At 37.3% G+C, this 21,728-nt stretch overlaps 1 protein-coding gene across 6 annotated transcripts in view; it reads left to right on the forward strand.

Moving 5' to 3' along the window:
* Positions 1-21,728, forward strand: part of RASAL2 (RAS protein activator like 2) — a 353,760-nt gene that overhangs the window by 291,527 nt on the left and 40,505 nt on the right. For all 6 annotated transcript variants that reach the window (XM_036757497.1, XM_036757498.1, XM_036757499.1 and 3 more), the window contains exon 5: positions 17,682-17,791. In XM_036757497.1, coding sequence (XP_036613392.1) covers positions 17,682-17,791 — 110 coding nt within the window. The remainder of the gene's footprint in view (positions 1-17,681; positions 17,792-21,728) is intronic.

Here is a 21,728-nt window from a genome sequence, read left to right on the forward strand (position 1 = left end):
ATCTGAAATTTTGATAAGGATTTAGTCTATGTCTTTAACCAACTCTTTTATAAAGATGTTACCCAGCATGAGCTCAAGGGCCCTCCGCTGGAGACCTCATTTCAAGTTGCATTTAGCCAGCCATTCAAGATACAGAATAAGTACTAAATCTGTGATTTCGCTGGTATGGGGAACTCCTCCCCATAGGAAGCTTCCTTTACTAATGCACATTGGTAACTTTTAGTCTTAGAGAGTTGCTTAAAGCACTGAAAGGTGAAGCGATTTGCCCAGGATCACACATTCCGAATGTGTTCAATATATGTCTGGAGCTACTTAAACTTATATATCTGTGTTTAGTATACTTAGAGTTTAATCATAAAGAATCAACATGGTTTTATCAAGAACAGACCGCACTAGCCTAACCTTATTTCCTTTTTTGAACAGGTTTACTAAACTGGTAATTGAGGGAAATTTTGTAGCTATAGTTCCCTGAACTTTTAGTAAAATATTTGACAAAGTCTCTTAAGCTATTTTTGTGCAAAAATGGGGGCAAATTTGGGTTAAACAAGTTTGTAACTTATTAAATGGCTGGTAAAGGCAGTGTGGTATATACTTATGTTACCTCCATCTATAAAACCTATTCTTCTGGATGGTAGAGCCTGTTTAATTTTTTTTAATATCTCTTCTGCCTAGCATATTACCTGTCACATGGTAACTACTTAATAATTGCATTAAAACCAAGGCTCCATCCTGGACTCAATTCTCTTCTCTCTTGACACTGTCATACTTGATGACCTCAGCAACTCCCATAGGTTTAATTATCTTTATGTAGATAATTCCCAGATCTATATATCCAGCCTGAGACTATCTCCTGAGCTCTAATCTTGAATCCCTAACTGCCTGTTAGACATTTCAAAATGAATATACCATAGACACACCAAACTGTCCAAAATATCTCCAAAAGTAAGCTCCTTTTATTTCCTCCCAAACCCATCCCTCTTTTAAACTTGCCTTTTTCTCTCAAGGACATCACTGTCTTTTCAGGCCCCTAGGTTTACAACCTTAATATTATCCTCCATTCCTCACTCCCCCTTACCCCACATGTCCAATTAATTTGGTGAATATTTTGCCATTTCCTCTTCCACATCTCTCAAATTTATTTTCTCCTTACTAGTCACATAACTACCACCTTAGTTTAAACCCTCATCACCTCTCTTCTGGACTATTTGCACTAACCTCCTAATTGGTTTACTACTCCGATCTATCTTTAATATAGCCAGAAAAGTGGTTTTTTTTTCCTTAAATACAAATTCGACACCGAGATTCCCATATGCCATAAACTCTAGTGGTTCCTTGTTGCCTTTATGATAAAATATAAAGTTCTCTTCAGCTCTTAAGACCCTTCATAATTTAGCCCCAAGCTACCTTTCTATCTTTATTATTTATTGGTCTTCTTGCACACTACAGTCTGCCCCAGCTGGCCTTATGGATCTTCCTCATCCATAACATTCCCTCTCCCATGTCTAAGTCTTTGTGCTTGCCTTCTTCCAGTCTCAGCATACCCCCCCTTTACCTCTGCCTCAAAGAATCCCTGACTTTTTTCAAGACTCAGCTCAAGCACTGCCTCCTACACGAAACCTTTCTTTATGCCTCCTCCCTCCCTAAACGACTTTGTATTTAGAGGTCTTTATTTTATATTTTTTATTTACATTTTTATATTTTTATTTATTTATATATTTTATTTATATTTTTATTTTATATATTTTATATTTTGTGTGTGTATGTGGTTGCATATGTGTGCACACACAATATTGACTCCCCTAGTAGAATGTAAGTTCCACTTTTTGAACTGAATTGAATCAAGAGCAGCTAGGTTGCTCTCCTCTTGTCCATGTTTAGCTACACTCAATTAGTCATCTAGATTCTGTGAAATTCTGTATAGAACCCTTCGTACATTTTATTTGATCCTTAACTCTGTGTAGGCAGTAGAAGCATTATTAGTCCTTCTTTACAACCAAGGAGACTGAGGTTCAACTCTGCGAAGTGTCTTTCTCATGGCCTTATTGCTAGTAAGTGGCAAGGTCAGAACTGGAATCCAGATATTGTGGCTCCGTATCCAGTGACCTTTTCCCTTTGAGGGCCTTAATCTGCTAGTTTATTCCTCAATCTGTTCACCTCCCATGACCTATTCCTTTACTCCACCTCAGCTGCAGTAATAATAATTTATGTGAAATGTTGGCTAAGCACTTTACATGTTATCTCATTGTAACCTCACACCAATGTTGTGAAATAGGTACAGTTACTATTCCTAATTCACAGATGAGGAAACTGAGGCTGCTTATTGGACATTTCAGACTGAATGTACCGCAGGCATCTGAAACTCAGTGTATCCAAAACAAAACAAACTCGTTATCATTTCCTAAAACTCATCCCTCTTCTGAACTATCATGTTACTATCTGAGGCCCCAGCATCCTTCTGATCTCTCAGGCTCACAACCTCTCCATTCCTTACTCTCGCTCACAGATACATGCACACACATATACATGTTTGTGTGTATGTGTTTTATATATATATGTGTGTGTGTGTGTGTGTGTGTGTGTGTGTGTGTGTGTGTGTATAGTATATATGTGTGTGTGTATAGATATAGATATAGATATGTAGTATGTGTGTACATTACTAAATCTTACAGTTTTATTTCTACAACATCTCTTGTATATGTCCTCTCTCTGCACTCACACAAACACTACCTTGGTTTAGCCTCTTATCTTCCCTCACCGGGACTTCTACATGCCCTAGAAACTTCATCCTGATGCTCACTCTAGCCCTGGAATTCACCCATTGAAAGTATTGTCTACCTCATTAGTCTCTGATAAGATGGCTCATCCAAGAACCTCCATTTAAGGAGCGTGTCCAGGCCACCCAGGTCTCTTTCCTCTCCGCCTGCACTCCTGGACTTTGTCCGCCATGCCCCTGCTCTGTACTTGACACATCTTGGTGTCTTCTCCATTTCCTCTCTTCTTTTCAGCTTCTTTTCATTTGTTATCTTTGTGTATTAGAATTTAAGCTCTTTGAGAGCAAGAAATGTCTTTCTGCTTGTATTTGTATTCCCAGTGCTGAGAACATGCTAAACACTCAATAAAAGGCTCATTGACTGGCTGACTGGTACCCCAAGCCAATCCCTACCCTAATTCATCCTACACATGGCCTTCGATGTTATATTCCTAAAGTTCAGGTCTACCCATGTTTGCCCCCACTCAATACTCCCTATTACCTTTGTGTCACATATAAATACCTCTGGTTAAATAGGGGCTCTTAGTCTTGGGTCTATGAGCTGGTTTGGTTTGGGTTTTTTTTAATATTTTAACAACTGTATTTCACAGTAGTTGGCTTCCTTTGGGTCCCTTTAAACAAGAGTAGTCTCTCTCCCAAATACAGATTATGTCTTTAACAATTTTAATTACTAATCATCCCATAATGAATATATATGTGGATGTATATATATGTATATATATATATTTCATGAACATAATGCCCAAGTCTGTATTTAGTGAAATGTTTTTATTCCTTTACTTGAAATTTTAAACCACCATTGCCTCATCAGGGGGTGTTTGTAGTGTGCCTCATTTATAAGCTAATTTATGGTGTCTTATTTAAGGTATATATTAGTAAGACCGTTTAATAACTTTCAGGTAATTATGTAATTAGTGGTCTATCAAAAAGGAAAACTAGAGGTGTGTTGTTCATAAATGATCATGGTAGGTGGACCTTCTCTATTCCATCTCTCTGTGCTGCTAAAGTAGTTATAATGAATTTCAAAACATCCCATTGAGTTTTTTCTAGGTAGGTCTTAACAGAAATATTTTGTGTCAGAGGATAAGGAAAAGGATTAAGGAAACAATAGACCTTCTCAAGAGAGTCTTCAAAACCAAGCAAACCTCATGCTCTCATAATATCATCAGCATATTTAAATCATTCCAGATTTGCTATTTCTTTTTTCTACATTATAAAAATTTATTCAGAATTTTCACTTTGGATACTTAAGACTGTCTAGTTCACCAAATATCCAAAGCTAGAATGATAGTAGTAGTCTAACCTATTACTATCTCAGCATCTGTATGTTATTTTGTTTATGGGTTTTGTTCATAGTTGTAGATCACTGCAACCACTTCATGATTCAACTGTGTGTGCTTTTTTAAAAGTTGTACATTTAGCAAGTAAAAGAGTAATAAAGAACAATGAACGGAAAGACAATTTATACAAGAAGCTTTGTGAGTATCGTGATATAAATACTCAGTCTGAGAGACTGGTTTTCTTAGTTTGCTTCTGGTTCAGAATGTAATCAGATGTTGAAGAATTTGGTCTGTCTCTTAGCTCATTAGGAATTCTGCTAAATGGAACAAAAGACAGTGTAGCTAGCGTAAGTGAAGGTCAAAACCTGATGAAATCTCCCAGCTGTTCTGGAGCTCATATCTAATGTAGTCAGCAAGACCATTGGCACTCTGGAGCATTACTCCATTAATATCAGGTAGCCATGGTTTGAAAGAGCCTCTGATGTTCCCTGACCAGCTGATTCCAGGACTGGCCGTTCTACACTTTCAATTCCATAAAAGGGCCAGTGCTGGGATTAACTAGGAGATGACCACTGAGAGCTCCACCAGGGGCGGTAATTAGGAGACTGGTACCCACATACCTCACCTTGCGCAAGTCACCCTTTAGGAAATACTTTGAATTTCTTAGAGAAAGCATACTATACAGTTATTTTTGTTTTTCTTTCCCTGGGCACTAATGAAAAAATTTTGTCATGTATTTGATGTCATATAATTTAGAACTGTTGCTTAGAATTCAGCCAGAAAAGCCATAAGTGTTCCTTACATCAAATTTTTTATCCTTTGTTCTTTGCCACATTTTAAACACCTACCCTAACAAACTTTTAAAAGGATGCTTTATTGATTTATGTTGAGGTTTCCTATCAGATGGATCAAATGTGTTTATTTCAAGAGTTTATAAAAAGTTTTCAACAGCTAGTCTTAAGGGGTCCCCACTGTTCCAAGAAATAATTTGTTGTTATTCTTAGAGACGTGTTGTTATTCTTAGAGGCTCAGAAATTAGAGATGAGAAAGTTCAATTAAATTCATCTAGTTTATCTCCCCGGGGAATGCACGGTTGTTCCTTACATTATATTCTCTGATGCTTTTTGAGGTTTCCATAATGTGTTCTCTGGGATAGTACCTATAGATCAGTGGCCTCCAAAGCAGGGTCCCTGGCATTACCCCAAAAGATGTGTGATCAGCCAATTGGAGGGAAGGAAGATGGACCACATCCGACTTTCCCTGAGGTAGTCAATTGAGGACTTGTCTCTAAAACAGTTACATAGCTGAATATTACCCAACTCTGCCCCCTCTCCCAGCTGTACAAGCTGTTAGCTTTCCCTGTTATGCCCTTGACATTGTCTCCTCAGAGCAGTTATATATCCACTATAGCACCACCTCCCCCTACTGTATACCCTCCTAGCATCCCTAGCCCCTGCTTTCCAGTGCACCTCAAGGCCATGTCACATGCCTGCACCTCTAGGGCACTGCTCCAGGGCAGTGACCAGTAAGAAAGAACCCACCCTTCACTTATCTTTTCAGGTAGGACAGAATGACTTCCATAGGATGAGCAGGTTTGTATAGGTTCATGTGTACATTATAGAGCTCATCATATTTTCCTTCCTTCTCTAAACCCACCTCTATTTCTCTTGGGAGAACAACCATGCTATCCTCAATTCATCACTTTCTGTCATGCCACATATCCAGATCGTGGTCCAATCTTATCATTTCTATGTCTCCAATTCCTCTCCAAGCTCACATCCAGCACCCTAGGTCAGGCTTTTCCTGCCTCTCACTTGGCCTCTCATAATGACCTCTCAGTTGATCTCCCTCTCTCTAGTCACTCCTCACTCGAATCCAGATATCCACAGAACGTCCAAAAGGGTTTTTCTTAAGCACAAGCCTGACCATGTGATAGCCCAACACAACAGAATCCAGTGGTTTCCTATTACCTCTAGGATAAGATATTAAGTTTCCCATTTAATGTGCTTTACAACCTGCCCCTATCCTACATTTCCAGTCTTGTTATATTAAAAAAATTATTTAATTTCATCTTTATGTCATCCATTTAAAATTTCCATTTTGTGTATGTATTATATATGAGGTAATACTACTATGCATATGCAATTCATAAATATACATAGGTTGAGGTGCATGACTTTTTTTAACTGAGAGGAATATACAATCAAAAATTTGGAGATGACTGGACCTCTCCTTTTTCACCTATCATTCCTAATCATTTTGTATCTTTGGCACAATTATTGATATTGATACATTTTGTTAACTTGGAGATTATTATCATGTTCCCTATTAGTCCTAAGCTAATAACATATAACAATAACAACTTATTTATCCACTGTCACTAAAAATCAAGATGACAGACAGAATTGATTTTTCTGAATAAATAAATTTACTATATGGACACCAAGATTGTTAAAAGAAACATCATTTTAGACTAATGCATTTTCTCAAACATGATACATATTTCATTACATTCTTAAAGAAAACAGACTAAACCTAAGTTAACCTTTTCTTGATAATTCAGGGCCACCATTTTTTATGCTGTAATAACGGTGACACCCCTCAACAGTTATTCGAGTGTAGGGCTGTTTGTTCCAATATTAAGTAGCCCCAGATTACTAAGCTTTTGCAGCTTTTTTATTGCTTTTTTCATTTGCCTCAATATTACTTGTCATTTCTTTTTTTCAATATCCCTGCCTCTATTTTTTAAGTAAGGATAACACTAAAATTTTCTCTTTAGATGTCATTTTACTCTGTTGTTCATTTCAGGCCGTTTGTGATTTTAAGCATTTGTTTTCTATTTATAAATACCTCTTATTTTGTGGAAGTAGGTCAGTCAGTAAGGTCAGTCAAGCATATCTCTAAAATTTCACAAGCATGGACAAAAATGTTTCTAACTTTATTTTATAGAGGCAATATAGTGTAGTGAGAAAAGGATTTGTAGGCACAACCCTAAATTGAAGTGCTGATTCTCTCTCCTGCTGGCTCTATGACTGGAATATATTTAGCATAATTGTTGTGACGATCAGATGAGATAATATCTGTGAAGCACTTAGCATAGTGCCTGGCACACAGTAGGCGCTATATAAATGCTTACCCCCTCTCTGTAGAGAAATCATTTAACCTCCCTAAGCAACAGTTTCCTTAGCTGTGAAGTGGCAATAATAATAATAATACCTACCTCCCAGGGCTGTTGTGAGAATCAAATAAGATAATGTTTGTAATTGCTTACATCAGTTTCCTCATCTGTAAAATTAATTTGCGCTACTTTCCTCACAGAATTGTGAGAAAAACACTTTATAAACTATATTGTGTTATATAAATGTTAACTGATATCATATTGCCTTTGTAGCCAATTTACAAGCCCTCATGAAAATCTTTTCATTGTTTTATAATTATACCTCATTTTTTATCTTAACTAAAAATGATATTACCCTTTATTCTCCAGACAGCTCCAAATGACTTCTGGCTGTTTCTAAAAATCAAATCCCCCCTTAAAGGATGAAAATTTGCTATTAGTGATTTGGAACTGAATATATTCATTAATATGAGTAGTTACATTATCACAAGATCATAGAATTTAAGAATTAATGGGGACATTAGTGACTATCTATTCCAGCCTATATATGAAAGGATTCCCCACTGTCATCCAGCTTTTGCTTGAACACCAAGAAGAAAGGGAAAACCCAGCACCTTTCAAGGTTTCCCATTATGCTTTTGGACAGCTCCGATTATTAGGATGTTTTCCTGACAGCCTCAAATTGACCCTTTTGTATCTTGCATCCATTGCTCCTAGTTCTGTCCTCTGGGATCAGACCAAACAAACCTTCCACCTCTTCCGTATGACATCCCCTCAATTATTTGAAGACTCTCACGTCCAACCTCCTTCTGCTAACTAAACATCCATAGCTCCTTCAGTTCATGCTCATATGACATAGAATTATGTGTGCTGTGGTGGCACCCAAAGTCTGAAAGATCTGAGTTTGAATTCTGCCTCAGATACTTACTAGCTGTGTGACCCTGGAAAAGTCACTTAGCCACACTCAGCTTCGGGTCCCTTCCAGCCCTAAATATGTGATCCTGTGATCCCTTCACCATCTTGGTTGCCCTCCTCTGGGCATACTCCTAAATGTGAAATGCAATAATGGTGACAGTATCACAAATGTAGTCTAGTCTAACAAGGCTGAGTAGAGTGGGACTATGCCCTTCCTATTCCTAGAAGCTGTGCAGAGGGGAAGGCAGGGCAGTTGGGCTTAAATGACTTGCCCAAGGTCACACAGCTAGTAAGTGTGTCAAGTATCTGAGGCCACGTTTGAACTCAGGTCCTCCTGACTCCAGGGCCAGTGCTCTACTCACTGCGCCACCTAGCTGCCCCAGCTGTGACTTTCTTAATGCGGTTCTAGACTGCATTAGTTTCTAAAACGAACAGATCACACATCTGACTTATTGAGATTGCAGTCCATGAAAATCCGTAGACCCTTTTCAGGACAACCACTTTTCTCTCATGCCTACTATATCCTGTGAATACTATAGCCCAAGGTAAAATTTTACATATTTATCCCAATTGAATTTCATCTTACTAGATTTAGCCCATTGTTCTAGCCTGTCAGGATCTGTTCTGGATCCTGCCTTTTTGTGTTAGTTATCCCTCTCAGCTTTGTGTTATTTGCACATCTAAGGAGCCTACTACCATCTATGCGTTTATTCAAGCCATTGGTAAAAATGTTCATTAGCACAAGGCCAAACACAGATCCCTAGGGTTCTTCTTTAGAAACTTCATGCCACACCGACATGTGCCATTATGAATTCATTTAATTGTGTTATCGTCTAATCCATACCTCTCCATCTTCTCCAAAGAATAGTATGGCATGCTTTATCAAAGCCTTTGCTAAACTGTAGGTAAGTATGTCCACAGCATTGTCATCCTCTAGGATTCTAGTTCGGTCATCCTATCTGAAAAGGCGATGAGGTTAATTGTGAAGTCATTTAGTCAGTTAATCAGCAAGCATTTACTGTACTAAATGCTGAGGAAACAAAGACAAAAAAATGAAACAATTGCTGCTATCAAAGAGCTTGTATCATGTGTGAGAGACAATATGTGTGTATATAAATAGAGAGAGAATAAATGAGATACAGAATGAACAAGACAGTGGTGAGGGAGGACATAAGTCATTGGAGGGATCACGAAAGGCTTTATGTATGTCTAGGGCTCTTAAACTTTTTTGTGTCATGGACCCCTTTGGCATCTATTACCCTATGTACCCCTTCTCAGAGAAATTTTTAAAAAAATATTTTCCCTTCATCTCATGTATCTTGTTCATTTATGAGTCATTTGTTCCCCCACCCCATGTTCCAGATTTAAAAAAAAACCTGCCAAACACTTGTAAAACATGAGCATAGTCAATAAAAAAATTTTCCCACAAATTCCCAAATGTGTCTTATTCTGCATACACAAGATGTGCTAAAAAAAAAGTCTTTCTTCATTTAGCTCAACACTGCACTATGACTTTTAGAACATCTTGTGTATTAGACCATATTGTCTTTCTGTCATAAGGTGGGCATGTCCTTCATCATGCTCTGGAATTATAGTTGATCATAATTTTAAATCTTTCAAAGTTGTTCGTTTTTGCAAAATTGATGATATGGTATAAATTGTTCTCCTGGTTCTACTCACTGCACTCTGTATCAGTTCATAGATGTCTTCCCAGGTTTATCTAAAACAGTTTTTCTTCATTTCTTACAGCCAACAATGTTCCATTATATTCATCTACTGTATCATAATTTGTTCAGCAATTTGGAGGGAATGTTTCCAGTTCTTTGCCATCACAAAAAGAGCTGTTATAAATATTTTTGTATATAAAGGACCTTTTCCTTTTACTCTGATTTCTTTGAGGTATAGGCCTAATATTGCTGGGTCAAAGGACCTGCAGAGTTTAGTAACTTTTTGACCATTCTAAATTGCTTTCTGGGATGGCTATAACTAGTTCACCGCTCCTCCAACATTGCAATGAACAGGCAATTTTCAAATGAAGAAATTAAAGATATTTATAGTCATATGAAAAAATGCTCTAAATCCTCCAACATTGCATCAATTCATCTGTTTTCTTATGGCCCCTCCAATGTTTGTCATTTTCCTTTTTTTGTCAATGACAGATGTGAGATGAACTCTCAGAATTGCTTTAATTTGCATTTTTCTAATTGTTAGTGATCTGGCACATTTTTTCACATGGATATAGATTCAATTTTCTAACTTGAGAATTACTTGTATGTACCCTTTGGCCATTGGGAAATGGTTCTCATATTCTCACAAATTTGAATCAATTTCTTAGATATCTTGAAGATCAAACCTTGAAACTTGATGTAAAGATTTTTTTCCCAAGTTAACTGTTTCTCTTCTAATCTTAGTTATACTGGATTTGTTCAAGACAATAGCTTGAGGGAGATGGTGGAGTCTAGTGAAGATTTTTTCAGAATTCAGAAGTGATGCATAAAACGTTTCTTCTTTTTAGAAAAGAATATCTATATTTCTTTAAAAAAGAAGAGAAGGGGCAGTTTTGTTACTATTGTGTTAAATTTCATATATACTTATGTGAAATTGTTATAAAGTTCAGTTTCATTTAGAATTCTTCCTCTTTTTTGTTCTGTTTGAGATACTCACACTTCAAAAATTCATAATTAATGAGAAAAAAAAGTTTTAATAAAAGCGAGGAACCAACAAGGGGATATTCTATTCTGAATGATTTTCACTAATAGGGAAGAATTTGTTGATGAGTGCTGGAAATGACAGGAACGCTGGAAGTAAGTGATCCCTCCCCCTCATTTACTTTGTGATGGTGGGGGGAGGCAATGTAGGCATAGTCTGACATGCACCCTAAATTTTGGGAAAGTAGATTTCAAAGGGTTCAGATAGGTAGGGTCCTAAGGTCTACAATGGTATAGAGGAAGTCAGTCCGAGAAAGATGGGAGATGCTCAAGAATGAAATTCTGAAGACACAAAAGGAAATAATTCTAGAGAAGAGGAAAATGGGATTTATCTGAAGAAACCAATGTGAACTGTTGGGGGTTTAAAAACTAAAACTTAGTTTTTAAAAATAAATGTAGGTGGGATGAAAGCAAGGTGAGATAACAGAGATGAGTGCCTACAAAACCTCATCACAATCCTGTAAAATTTGTGTCAGGAATGCTAATGCTCAGAATGAGCTAAAGCTGATAAGGGAAGCTAAGGAGAAGAACAACAAAATTTTTCCCATGAATTCCCAAATGTGTCTTATTCTGCATATATAAGTTGTGCTAAAAAAAAATCTTTCTTCATTTAGCTTAACATTACACTATGACTTTTAGAACATCTTGTATATTAGACCATATTGTCTTTCTGTTATAAAGTAGGCATGTCCTTCATCATGCTCTGGAATTATGGTTGATCATAATTCTAAATCTTTCAAAGTTGTTTGTTTTTGCAAAATTGATGATATAGTATAAAAGGGTTTTAAACCATTTGGGAGAGAAAAAAAGGATCAGAAAAGTGTAGGACATTTGCTTCAGGTGGATGGAATGTGGACAATTGACAACAGAGAGAAAGAAGAGCTGTTCAATTCTTCATTGCTTCTGTTTTCTTTGCCAAGGAAAAGATTTATATGTGTCCTTGATCTGACATCTTCCTGGCTTCTCTAGTACATTGCCAACCCCCTCACTCATCTGCTTTCCAGCGTTCAATCTTCCCCTATTGACTGGTTTGAGCTGGAAAATGATTTGGCACTATACTCTCAAAGTCTCATTAAACTATGCCTTCCCCTTGACCCAGCAATATTACCACTAGAAATATGCCCCCTTCCCCCAAAGAGGTTAAAGAGAGGGAGAAAGGATCCATCTGTAAAAAAATGTTTACAGTAGTGTTTTTTGTTCCAGCAAAGATCTGGAAACAAGGTGGGTGTCCACAAATTGTGGAATGTCTGAACAAATTGTGGTTTTTAAATGTAGTGTTGGTTTATGAACATAACCAAATCTCTTGAATTCTGTGGTATAAATGTGCTAGAGAAAAATACCATGGGGAGTAACTCAATTCAGTGATTATACTGGACAGAGCTATGAAAATAGCCCTTAGCAAGCTTCACTGTTTCATTGTTGTGTTTGGCTGCTAGAGGATAAGTGGGAGTGGGTCCTGACATGATTTCATTTTTTAAATGAAAAAAAAAAATGTATGAGGGACTCCTCATGAGATGCAAATTGGAAACTGAACTGGAACTACAATCTTATAGTTTCCTTTAGCACTGAAAGGTTGGGTCTTGTTCATGGTCACACAACAAGTGTATATCCCAGGCAAAACTGGTTCCTGGGTCTTCTCAACTCCAAAGGAAGCCCTCTCTCCACCGTGCTATGCTGTTTCTCACACCTCATTTAAATAACATCAACCTTGGTGAAATTCCTTTTATGATTTCAGCCAGGACTACTTATAAAAAAACTGTTTATCGTGGTTTCTTCTTGTCAAAATATCAGAATTTTGGAACCCATAAAAAACCCCATGAACCTGGGTAACTTTATTTCCTTTCTTACAAATGCTTGCAACCCTCCCATCTTTGTCTTTAGATATAAATAATACCCATTGCTTTTTGAAGGGGAACAGTAATATGATACATGTGGTCAAATGTGTAGTACTTAGTCTTAAAAGAAAAAAAATTATTTTAACATAGTTGGCAGTCATTTTTTTCGCCAAAGCAATAATCAGTGTTTCTTATCCCTTTTAAATCTAGCTAATGTTGCTATAAATGTAATTCCTGTTTTTACACATGTAACCTTTTAGTCTTCCTGGCCTATTTGCTAGTGTGACAGGGGGGATGTACATGACGTAAAAGGTATGTTTTTAAAAATTTGGTTCAAATGTGGATCTTTGCATTTCAGTTGTTATTTTTAATATGAATTTAGTTAATATTTTAATATATTAAGGCAAATTCAAATGAACACCTGCCGTATTATCAACCCTTCAAATACTTGTGTCTACTACATATACTTACATAAAATAATATGGTGAATGTGATGTTATTTTATTTAATACTAACTTTGTACCCTTTCCTTTTTTTAATAAAGTAAATATTCTTGTGCTTTGAAAATGTATATGCCATTTTCCTTCTATCAACTATTCTTCAATACCTAATCAAACTCTGCCCTCTTCCTCAAAGCCTTCCCTAAGCATCTTAACATGCAGAAATGTCAACTTCCTTTGACGTCCTTTAGTAGTTACTGTTTCTCTAATTCGTTTGGCAAATAATCGTGTACTTTTATGAAAGCTTACTAACTGCTACCTTGAGCTATTGAAATCATTTATTGTTGTTTAATTTTTTTGAATATTTGTTGTCTTACCTCTCAATGGATAGGGATAGAGATAGAAACTAGAACTATGATTTCATTGACATAGGGAACACCCAGATGAGGAGCCTTCTCAGGAATATAAAGTCTTAGAGAAGAGAGCCCTGAAAAGTTAAACCATTTACCCAGAGTCACACAGCCAATATTTGTCAAAGGTGAACATGAATGCGGGTCTTCATGACTACAAGGCTCACAATCTCCTATGCTGCCCTCACTATATTTGTCCCTCCAAGTCCATTGTAATTTGCTTGAGGCCAAATGTAATATTGTGTATATCCCTCAGTGCTAAAGTGTACATTGCTGTCTACACTCTGGGTATTTGTGAACACTTATTGGCTTCATTTTAGCATTGGTTCTTTTAGAAATTCCTTTTATTTTAGCTTGGAAAATATCAACTCTGTATAACCATTATTTTTTCCCATTCCGTTTCAACCAATCTCCTCGTTGACTTATCAGCCTGAACTTACATATTCATGGTTACACATTGAACAAGTACTTTAAATAAACCACCAAATACCAGCCTTTTCTTTGGAGTATATTTACTAATGCTGAAGCCATCAATGTGCTTGATTATGCAATCCCCAAAGGGGATTGCCAGCTTTAAATTATTAGTCACCTTTTATGTTGTTCAGTCACTTTAGTTTTATTAAATATTTGAAGAGTTTCTCTGAATTCCTACAGCACTTGACTTCCCTAATTGTTCCTTAATTGTTATATATTCATTTAATCTCCCCAACCAAATTACAGTCTCATTGAAGATCAAGACCATTACTTTTTGCAATCAAAAAGTAATTGTTTAATGTTTACCATATGCAATTAACTGTGTCTAAGTTTTGGGGGATAACAATGGAAAAATAAGGCAGAGCCTCTGCCCTCTAAGCAGTCACAATGAAAGTAAGGGAGATAAGGCATTCCCACAGAAAATATAGCAAAAATGATTTGTACATGCATAGAAGGAATAAGCCTCAGAAATATTGCAAAGTTCATAATTTGTTGTTCAGTTATTTTTCAGTTGTATTTGATTCTTTGTGACCCCATTTGGAGTTTTCTTGGCAAAGATACTAGAGTGGTTTGCCATTTCCTTTGCCAGCTCATTTTACAGATGAGGAAAGTGAGGCAAACAGGGTGAAGTGACTTGCCCAGGGTCACACAGCTAGTAAATGTCTGAGGCCAGATTTAAACTCAGGAAGATGAGTCTTCCTGATTCCAGGCCTGGCACCCAATCCACTGCACCACCTAGCTGCCCTTAAAGTTATTATGAAGTTCAATAAATGTTTGGTTTATTTGATTATTACATCAGAATATATACTTGTTTTCTGTAACTGAGTAATTTAACATGGTCAGTCAGCTCTTTTCCCTCAATTCTTTCTTTTTAAATCATACCTAATACACAGGTGTTCCCCAGTGCTCTCCCCTCTCTATTTCCAACATAAAAAAACTAGCTCTTTCCCAGTACTGTTTAAAGTCCCAAATAAGTTTTATTCCATGATAGAACCCTGCCCACATGTCCTTTAGTGCTGTTATTTTCATGACAAGTCTCTCCTAAGGTACTATGTTGAAGTTTCTCTTTCCTGTTTAGATTTAAATAATTCGAAGATATACCAGGTAAAATGACACATCGTTATTTTTTTTTAACCTTTCTTCCTTCCTATTAATTTTCTTTGTATTCTGGTCAACCTTTATTGAATCTCTCACAAACAAGCTGCCTAGATTTCATATGAAGCATTAGGAGGATTGAAAAGGAACAAATAATTTATAGAAGACCTTCTCTTCTTCGAAGGATAATCATCTTAGAACCAAACAACTGCAACAGTGAGATATATACTGCTTAATTAAATGTATATATGGGCTTGAAAAATGGCTAGTGGAACACCTCTTTTACCTAGGTCCTTTCTGGTCAATAAGAGCATTTTCCTCCTGATGTCTTGGAACTGTTGCCAAATTCACATTTATAACCTGAATGAATCCCTGAGAGTTAGAGTAGTACTCTCATTAATCTCCTGTTCGCTGATGTGAAGGATGAGCAGTCAAATGAGAAAGCAGGCCTGAGTGCTGTTGCAGTTCTAAGTTATGTTGTTTATTTGAAGGAGAAGATCTCCTTCCCTGTTCCTTTGAAGGATTTTCCCTCTTTTCCAGCTCTTAAGGGAACAACAGTACCGGGATGCAAGGGAGTCAGCGTCTCCTCTTATGGCCACTGAGGCTTCTGAGAATGGTTGCATAGCAGCAATTACATTTCAGTTACCAGTCTTGCCCAGATAGCTAAGTTGGGTCCTCAGGGATCTGTTTTTCCAATTTCAGATGGTTGACAACTTTTTCTATTATTGTTATTGTTATTATTATTAATTTAACACTGAGTTCCAAAGAAAAGCACCATTGTAACCAACAATTCCTAATTCCTAACTTTGTTTTGACAGATATGAGTATCTAATAATTACCAGTGTGCTATTTTAGGTTTGTCACTCAAGTGTGACAACCTAGTTGCTTTAACCAACTGGAACTTGGGGAGGATTTTTGTATGTTTTTATTATTTTTTTTTAGATTTGAGGGTATAGCAATGCAAATTTATCCTTTCTTTTCCTTCCAAACATGTACAAGCATAATTTTACATTTATATGAAAGTCTTGACTGATGGAAAGGAAAATAATTCTCCTAATGGCTTCAGTTTAATTCTTAAAACTAGGCCATCAGATGTATTACACACTATAAACAGACTTAGCTATAATTAGAGAAACAAAGTAGAGTTTAACACTTTCAATCAGAGGAAATGTTTTAAACCTTGAAGGGATTACCTAAAGCAAATATGAATAAAGCCAAGCATTCCATTGTGATTTTCTTAGGTTGTTTGTTTTGTTTTGTTTTGTTTTTCAGTTTTTCCATTGCTTTTCTGGTATACATAAAGTGAGTAGAGAGATAAATCTGGTACAAGGAGAGAATAACAAGGTATAAAATAGCTTGGGTTTTAAAACAGAAGAACTGATATTATTAATGAAAGTTATCTATTTTGGATATTACAGTTATTTTGTATTTATGTGATGCTTCCACTCAAGTGGTTTACAAACATCAAGCACTTAACAAAATTTGATAACAAGACTGTGTCAGATAAACATTTAAAATAATCAGACAACCCTCCCTTACCACAGGTGCACATTTCCCCCTTTGTTTCCAGCATTCCCTTGCCTCTCTCACACACAGGTATGCATGTATTCTTCCCCAACTACCACAAGAAAAAAATCTCAGACTTCAATAAATGATAACTTTTCATTGGGAGATTCCCTTTTAGTTCATCCTTTTTGACCTCTCTGCAGCCATGGGTACTGTTGATCACCCTCTTCTGGATACTCTCTTCTCCCTAGCCTTTCAGGACATTGCTTTCACCTGGTTTTCTTCCTACCTGTCTGACTGCTCCTTCTCTGTTCCCTTTGTTGGATCTTCATCCATGTCCTACCTACTAACCACAAGTGTCCCTCAGGGTTCTGTCCTAAGACCTCTTTTCTTCTCCCTCTAAACTGTTTCACTTGGTGATCTCATCAGCTTCTGTGGATTTAATCATCATCTCTGTGCTGCTGATGATTCTCAGACTTACTTATGTAGCCCTAACCTCTCTGTGGACTTCCACAGACATCTTGAACTGGATGTCCAGCAAACATTTAAACTCAACATGTCCAAAACTGAAACCCTCTCCACTTTCAACCTTCCCTATTGATGTAGAGGGCAACACCATTCACCCAGCCCCTCAGGCTCACAACCTGGGAGTCATCCTGCACTCCTCACTTTCTCCAAGTCCCCCCACCCCATATCCAAGCTGTTGCCAACATCTCTTGAATACACCCCCTTCTCTCCTCTGACACTGTCAACCCTCTAGTGAATGCCCTGATCACCTCATACCTGGAGTATTGTGATAGCTGCTGGAGGGGCTACCTGCCTTAAGTCTCCACTCCAATTCTAAAGTAACTACAGTTAGTATGAAGACTGAATAAGGGGCAAGGAGATGAAAGGAAAAATACAAAAAAAAAACTTATAGTAGCAGTCACTTTTAAGGGTCTATAAGATGCTTATGGAATAAATTACCATTTGATTTGGACTGACCAGTATGTTACAAATCAAACTCTTATTCTGATATTGATTGCAAATATTTTCACCCATTTTCTACAAAGGGGTCTCTGAAAAGTGGAAACAAAATTTGATTCTTGAGAATTTCACCATCTCACAGTCCCTTTGCCTTTTCATTTTAGGGATTCTTTAGCAAGCGCTTGAAAGGCTCCATAAAGAGGACCAAAAGTCAATCGAAACTTGACAGGAACACGAGTTTCCGGCTCCCATCACTTCGCAACACAGATGACAGGTAGGTTTCTAGAAACAGAGAAGGGGGTTTCTGCCTGTGTTTTGTCAAAGCAAAGCAGTCTGCTAAGCCTGGATACGAAGAAAACAACATGAAAATGTAAGGAAAAATGCAATCTATTTAATTTACGTGAACATAGGAATTTTTCAGATGTATAACACCATTTCATGTGGAACTTTAGTCTTTGATCTATGGCTTATCTAAAAGTTCCTTCAGGAGAATCAGCAGAGTGTAGTGGAAGGAGTGCTAAGCATCAGCAGACAATAACTCATGTTTATGTCCTGTGGAGAAGCTTCTTCAAGTACTTTCCTCACGACAACTTTCTTCTTAGGTCAGTAGAGCAATTTCCCCCGATTTTAGAGATGTTCCAGCTGAGTCTTAACACTCGCACAGGTAATGTCAGAGCCAGTACTTGAATCGAGTTCTTCTGACTCCACAACCAATTATTTTCCCTCATACCATGTTGATATGGGCCATCCACTAGTTATATGATATTAGGGCGAAGTCAGCTTAACCTCACTGTCCACCGAAGTGTAATAGAGGTTGTCTTACCTATCCTACAACCTCCCAGTGTTCATGGGATCCAATGAGATCGTGTATGTAGAAGCATTTTGAAAATGGCCAGAAGGCTATACAAATTTACGGTGCTACTGTTATTTATTACAAGCTTTTTTTTTATTTTTGTTTTTTTGGATTGTATCCCTGAAGACTGCATAAGGGGCCATCTTAACATGTACAGTCCAACATTTAACCAGCTTCTTATTGGAGATTACATGGACACGTAAGCTAAGTGTGTAAGCAATTGTACAGTTACTTGTAGCACCTGTGATAATTGGGCTGTGATATGTAAAGCAGATGTGAGGCACTTTACACATGGCTGTAAAGGAATGATATTTGTTTCCCATGTGGTTCAGTCACTTTACTTTCTAGTCAAACTTCTTATAATGAAAAACAAAAAAGGAACCAGATTTCTAGTGGTTGACTCGTGCAGAGTTTACTAAGGAGCAAACTAGAACTTCATTAGCAACAGCAGCACGCTTCTAACTTTGGGCATGTACTTGAGTTTATATTTTACATTTCACAGGCTCTCATCTCCTTAAAGCTCATGCATAAATAGCAATGTTTCTAACCCACGTCATGCTCTCATAGGCTGGAGCTTTTATTTTCATTTTACTTGACAAACAAACCCCTTTTTTTTTCGAAGCATGGAAATCACCAGAGAATTATTGCTCATCTCTTATAAAAGAAGAAGATGAGACTCACAAAGTTTATAACTTGTCCATTTGTATATGGTGAGCCTTTGATAGACCACAGATTTGTAGTGAAAGTCATGATATAGCCTGCAAGTCAAGGGACAGCACACTACATTTGGAGTCCAAGGATATGGGTTCAAATCTCAGTTCTGAAACTTACTCCCAGTGGGGTGTCAAGCAAGCCACTCCTCCTCACTGAGCCTCACTTCCTTTATCTGTAAATTTAGAGGATTAGACTTGGTGGTATTTAAGGCCCCTTTAGTTCCAAAACCTCAGAAGTTTGCCTGTATTCACCATTCAGCTATGCAACAGATGATCTATATGACTTTTTAAAAAGTATTTATTTACAGATATTTCCAGTAGTCCTTCATTCTCACTATCATCTCTGTATTTTTTAAGCTTTTAAATTAATCTTAAACTAATTCCTTAAGCACCTAGTATGTGACAGATACTGAGGATACAAGTACATCGAATGAAACAGTTCCTACTCATGGTGGCCTTAATATTCTAATCAAAGTTCATAGGAAAAAAATACAGCATAGGAAAAAAAATACATACAGCATAAATATAAAGTGAATAAATACAAGTATCTCAAAAGTTGTTAAATACAAGGTTGTTTGAGAAGGAGGGCACTAGCAGAAGATGGTGCCTGTACTGCATCTTAAGGGAGGGACTCTGTGAGGCAGAAGTAAGGCGAGAGTGCAATGCATTACAGTCATGGTGCCCAGACAAGTGCAGAAGCAAGGGGAGACAGAGATGGGAGGTGGAGCAACAGGAAAGCCTGTTTGGCTAAAATGCAGATTGTGGGATGGGAAGTAATGCCCACTGAGGTTCCAAAGGCAAGTTGGGACTAGGCTGTCTGAGGAGCTTCTATTTTATCCTAAAGCCAACAGATAGCCACTATAGTTTAGTAGAGCAATCATGGGATCAAACTGATGCTTAAAGAAGATTACTTTGTCATCAGTTGGGGGTGGGGGGGAATGGAGCAGGAAGAGAGTCAAGGCAGGGAGACTGAGTAGGAGGCTATTCTGATAATCTAGGATCAGGTGTAAGAGATGGTGTGAAGGTAAAAATTCCAAAATTTGGCAACTAGTTGGTTGAGGGAGAGTAAGGAACCCAGTATAACTCTGAGAATACAAACCTGAGACACTGGAAGAGTTGTGATGCCTTTGACAGGAATAAGGACATTTGAAAGAGGGGAGGGTTTAGGGGAAAAGATAATGAATTCAGTTTAAAACTTGTTGACTTAAAGATATCCCTGGGACATCCATTGTGAAATGTATATGGTCATGACTCATTTTCTTCATCTACCTTTACCTCAGTGCTCTGTATTTCCATAGTTTTATTCATTCTAAGATCTGCAAATAGCCAAAAAAACAAGTCATTTAAATGGTACAATCTAAAATTATGCAGTTAACCCTTCCACATCTCAGAAGTTAGGGGCATGGCGCCCCCTCCGTTTGGAAGATCCAGGCAAAATTTTCTGGCCCTCCCTTCATACCAAAAAAGAAGGGTGAATTTTTTTCTTTTATGGGGTGTTTACAGAACCTTATTATAAAATTTGGTTTAAGTATTTGGCCATAGGCTCTGTGTTGTCTGCTGGCCTTCACTTGTCATCTACGGCTTCCACAAAACTATCCCCCAAAATTCCTGTCTAATTTCTTAAGCTGATCCACAATATATCAAGATGGAGAAAGTCTTGATGTGGAAGGGATAACTGTATCTCAGAAATTTTTCCTTAAAGGAGAAAAGAATGTGCAGCCATGAAAGCTTCCTCAAATTCAGTAGCCAATTTAATCAACTCCTTGTATTATTGTGGTTCAGCATTTGGAAGCTTTGTAAAATGAGAGTTCTTCATTCTTCGTCATCTCTACGACAACTGTACATTTCTTTTTAACATTGCATTAAGTGTCATCCTCCATGTTCAAATTAAGTGCCTGATTTTATTCTATCATGTATTCGTGGTAGCTCACAGGAAGAATAAGGCTGAGATGCCAAGAGACTAGGCTCACCTCAGGTCTTTGGAGAGCTGCTGTTGTGTTCTTATGTCATTTTGTAGCCTTTCCACTGGCCTGAATTTATTATTTGGGCCCGTCATATTGTGCTGCTTCAATCAATAAGCTATCTTTTTGTCTAAAATTTAGCACAATACAAGAGTGATAGTAAAGTTTAATATGTCACAAAGCCCTTGTTAACCATTTGAATTATAGAGGTATAGCCATCAGGATTCTGTAAAACAAACAAACAAAAAACAATACACTGTAGTCTTCCCTTTCTGAGGACGTCCTCATTGTAGTTTAAGTGGATTATAAAATGACAGAAAAAGGCACTAGGTCTTTTTGCTTCCCAGCCAACGGGTGACATGCAGAAATGCTCCTGTGAATTACTTGACTCATCACTGGCAGTCTCACAGGTGTAACTAAAGATTTGTCATAAATCTCTGTTTCCAGATCATATGCCTATACTATCGAATTCTCTTCCTCAATGTTGACACATGAAGTCTAAGCCAATAGCTAGTATGTTTTTTTTGTTACCAAATACATGAAATTTCAGGGCAAGGGGTAGAGGTAGAGATTATAAGCAGTTCAAATTGGATGGAAATTCTCAACTCAAGAGAACTGGAATCAGTCAAGCAACATCCTCGTTCCATCTGAGACTCTTAGGATATTGGCCCTGTCACTTTACTT

Source organism: Trichosurus vulpecula, chromosome 4 (genome assembly GCF_011100635.1).
Source record: "Trichosurus vulpecula isolate mTriVul1 chromosome 4, mTriVul1.pri, whole genome shotgun sequence".
NCBI lineage: Eukaryota > Metazoa > Chordata > Mammalia > Diprotodontia > Phalangeridae > Trichosurus > Trichosurus vulpecula.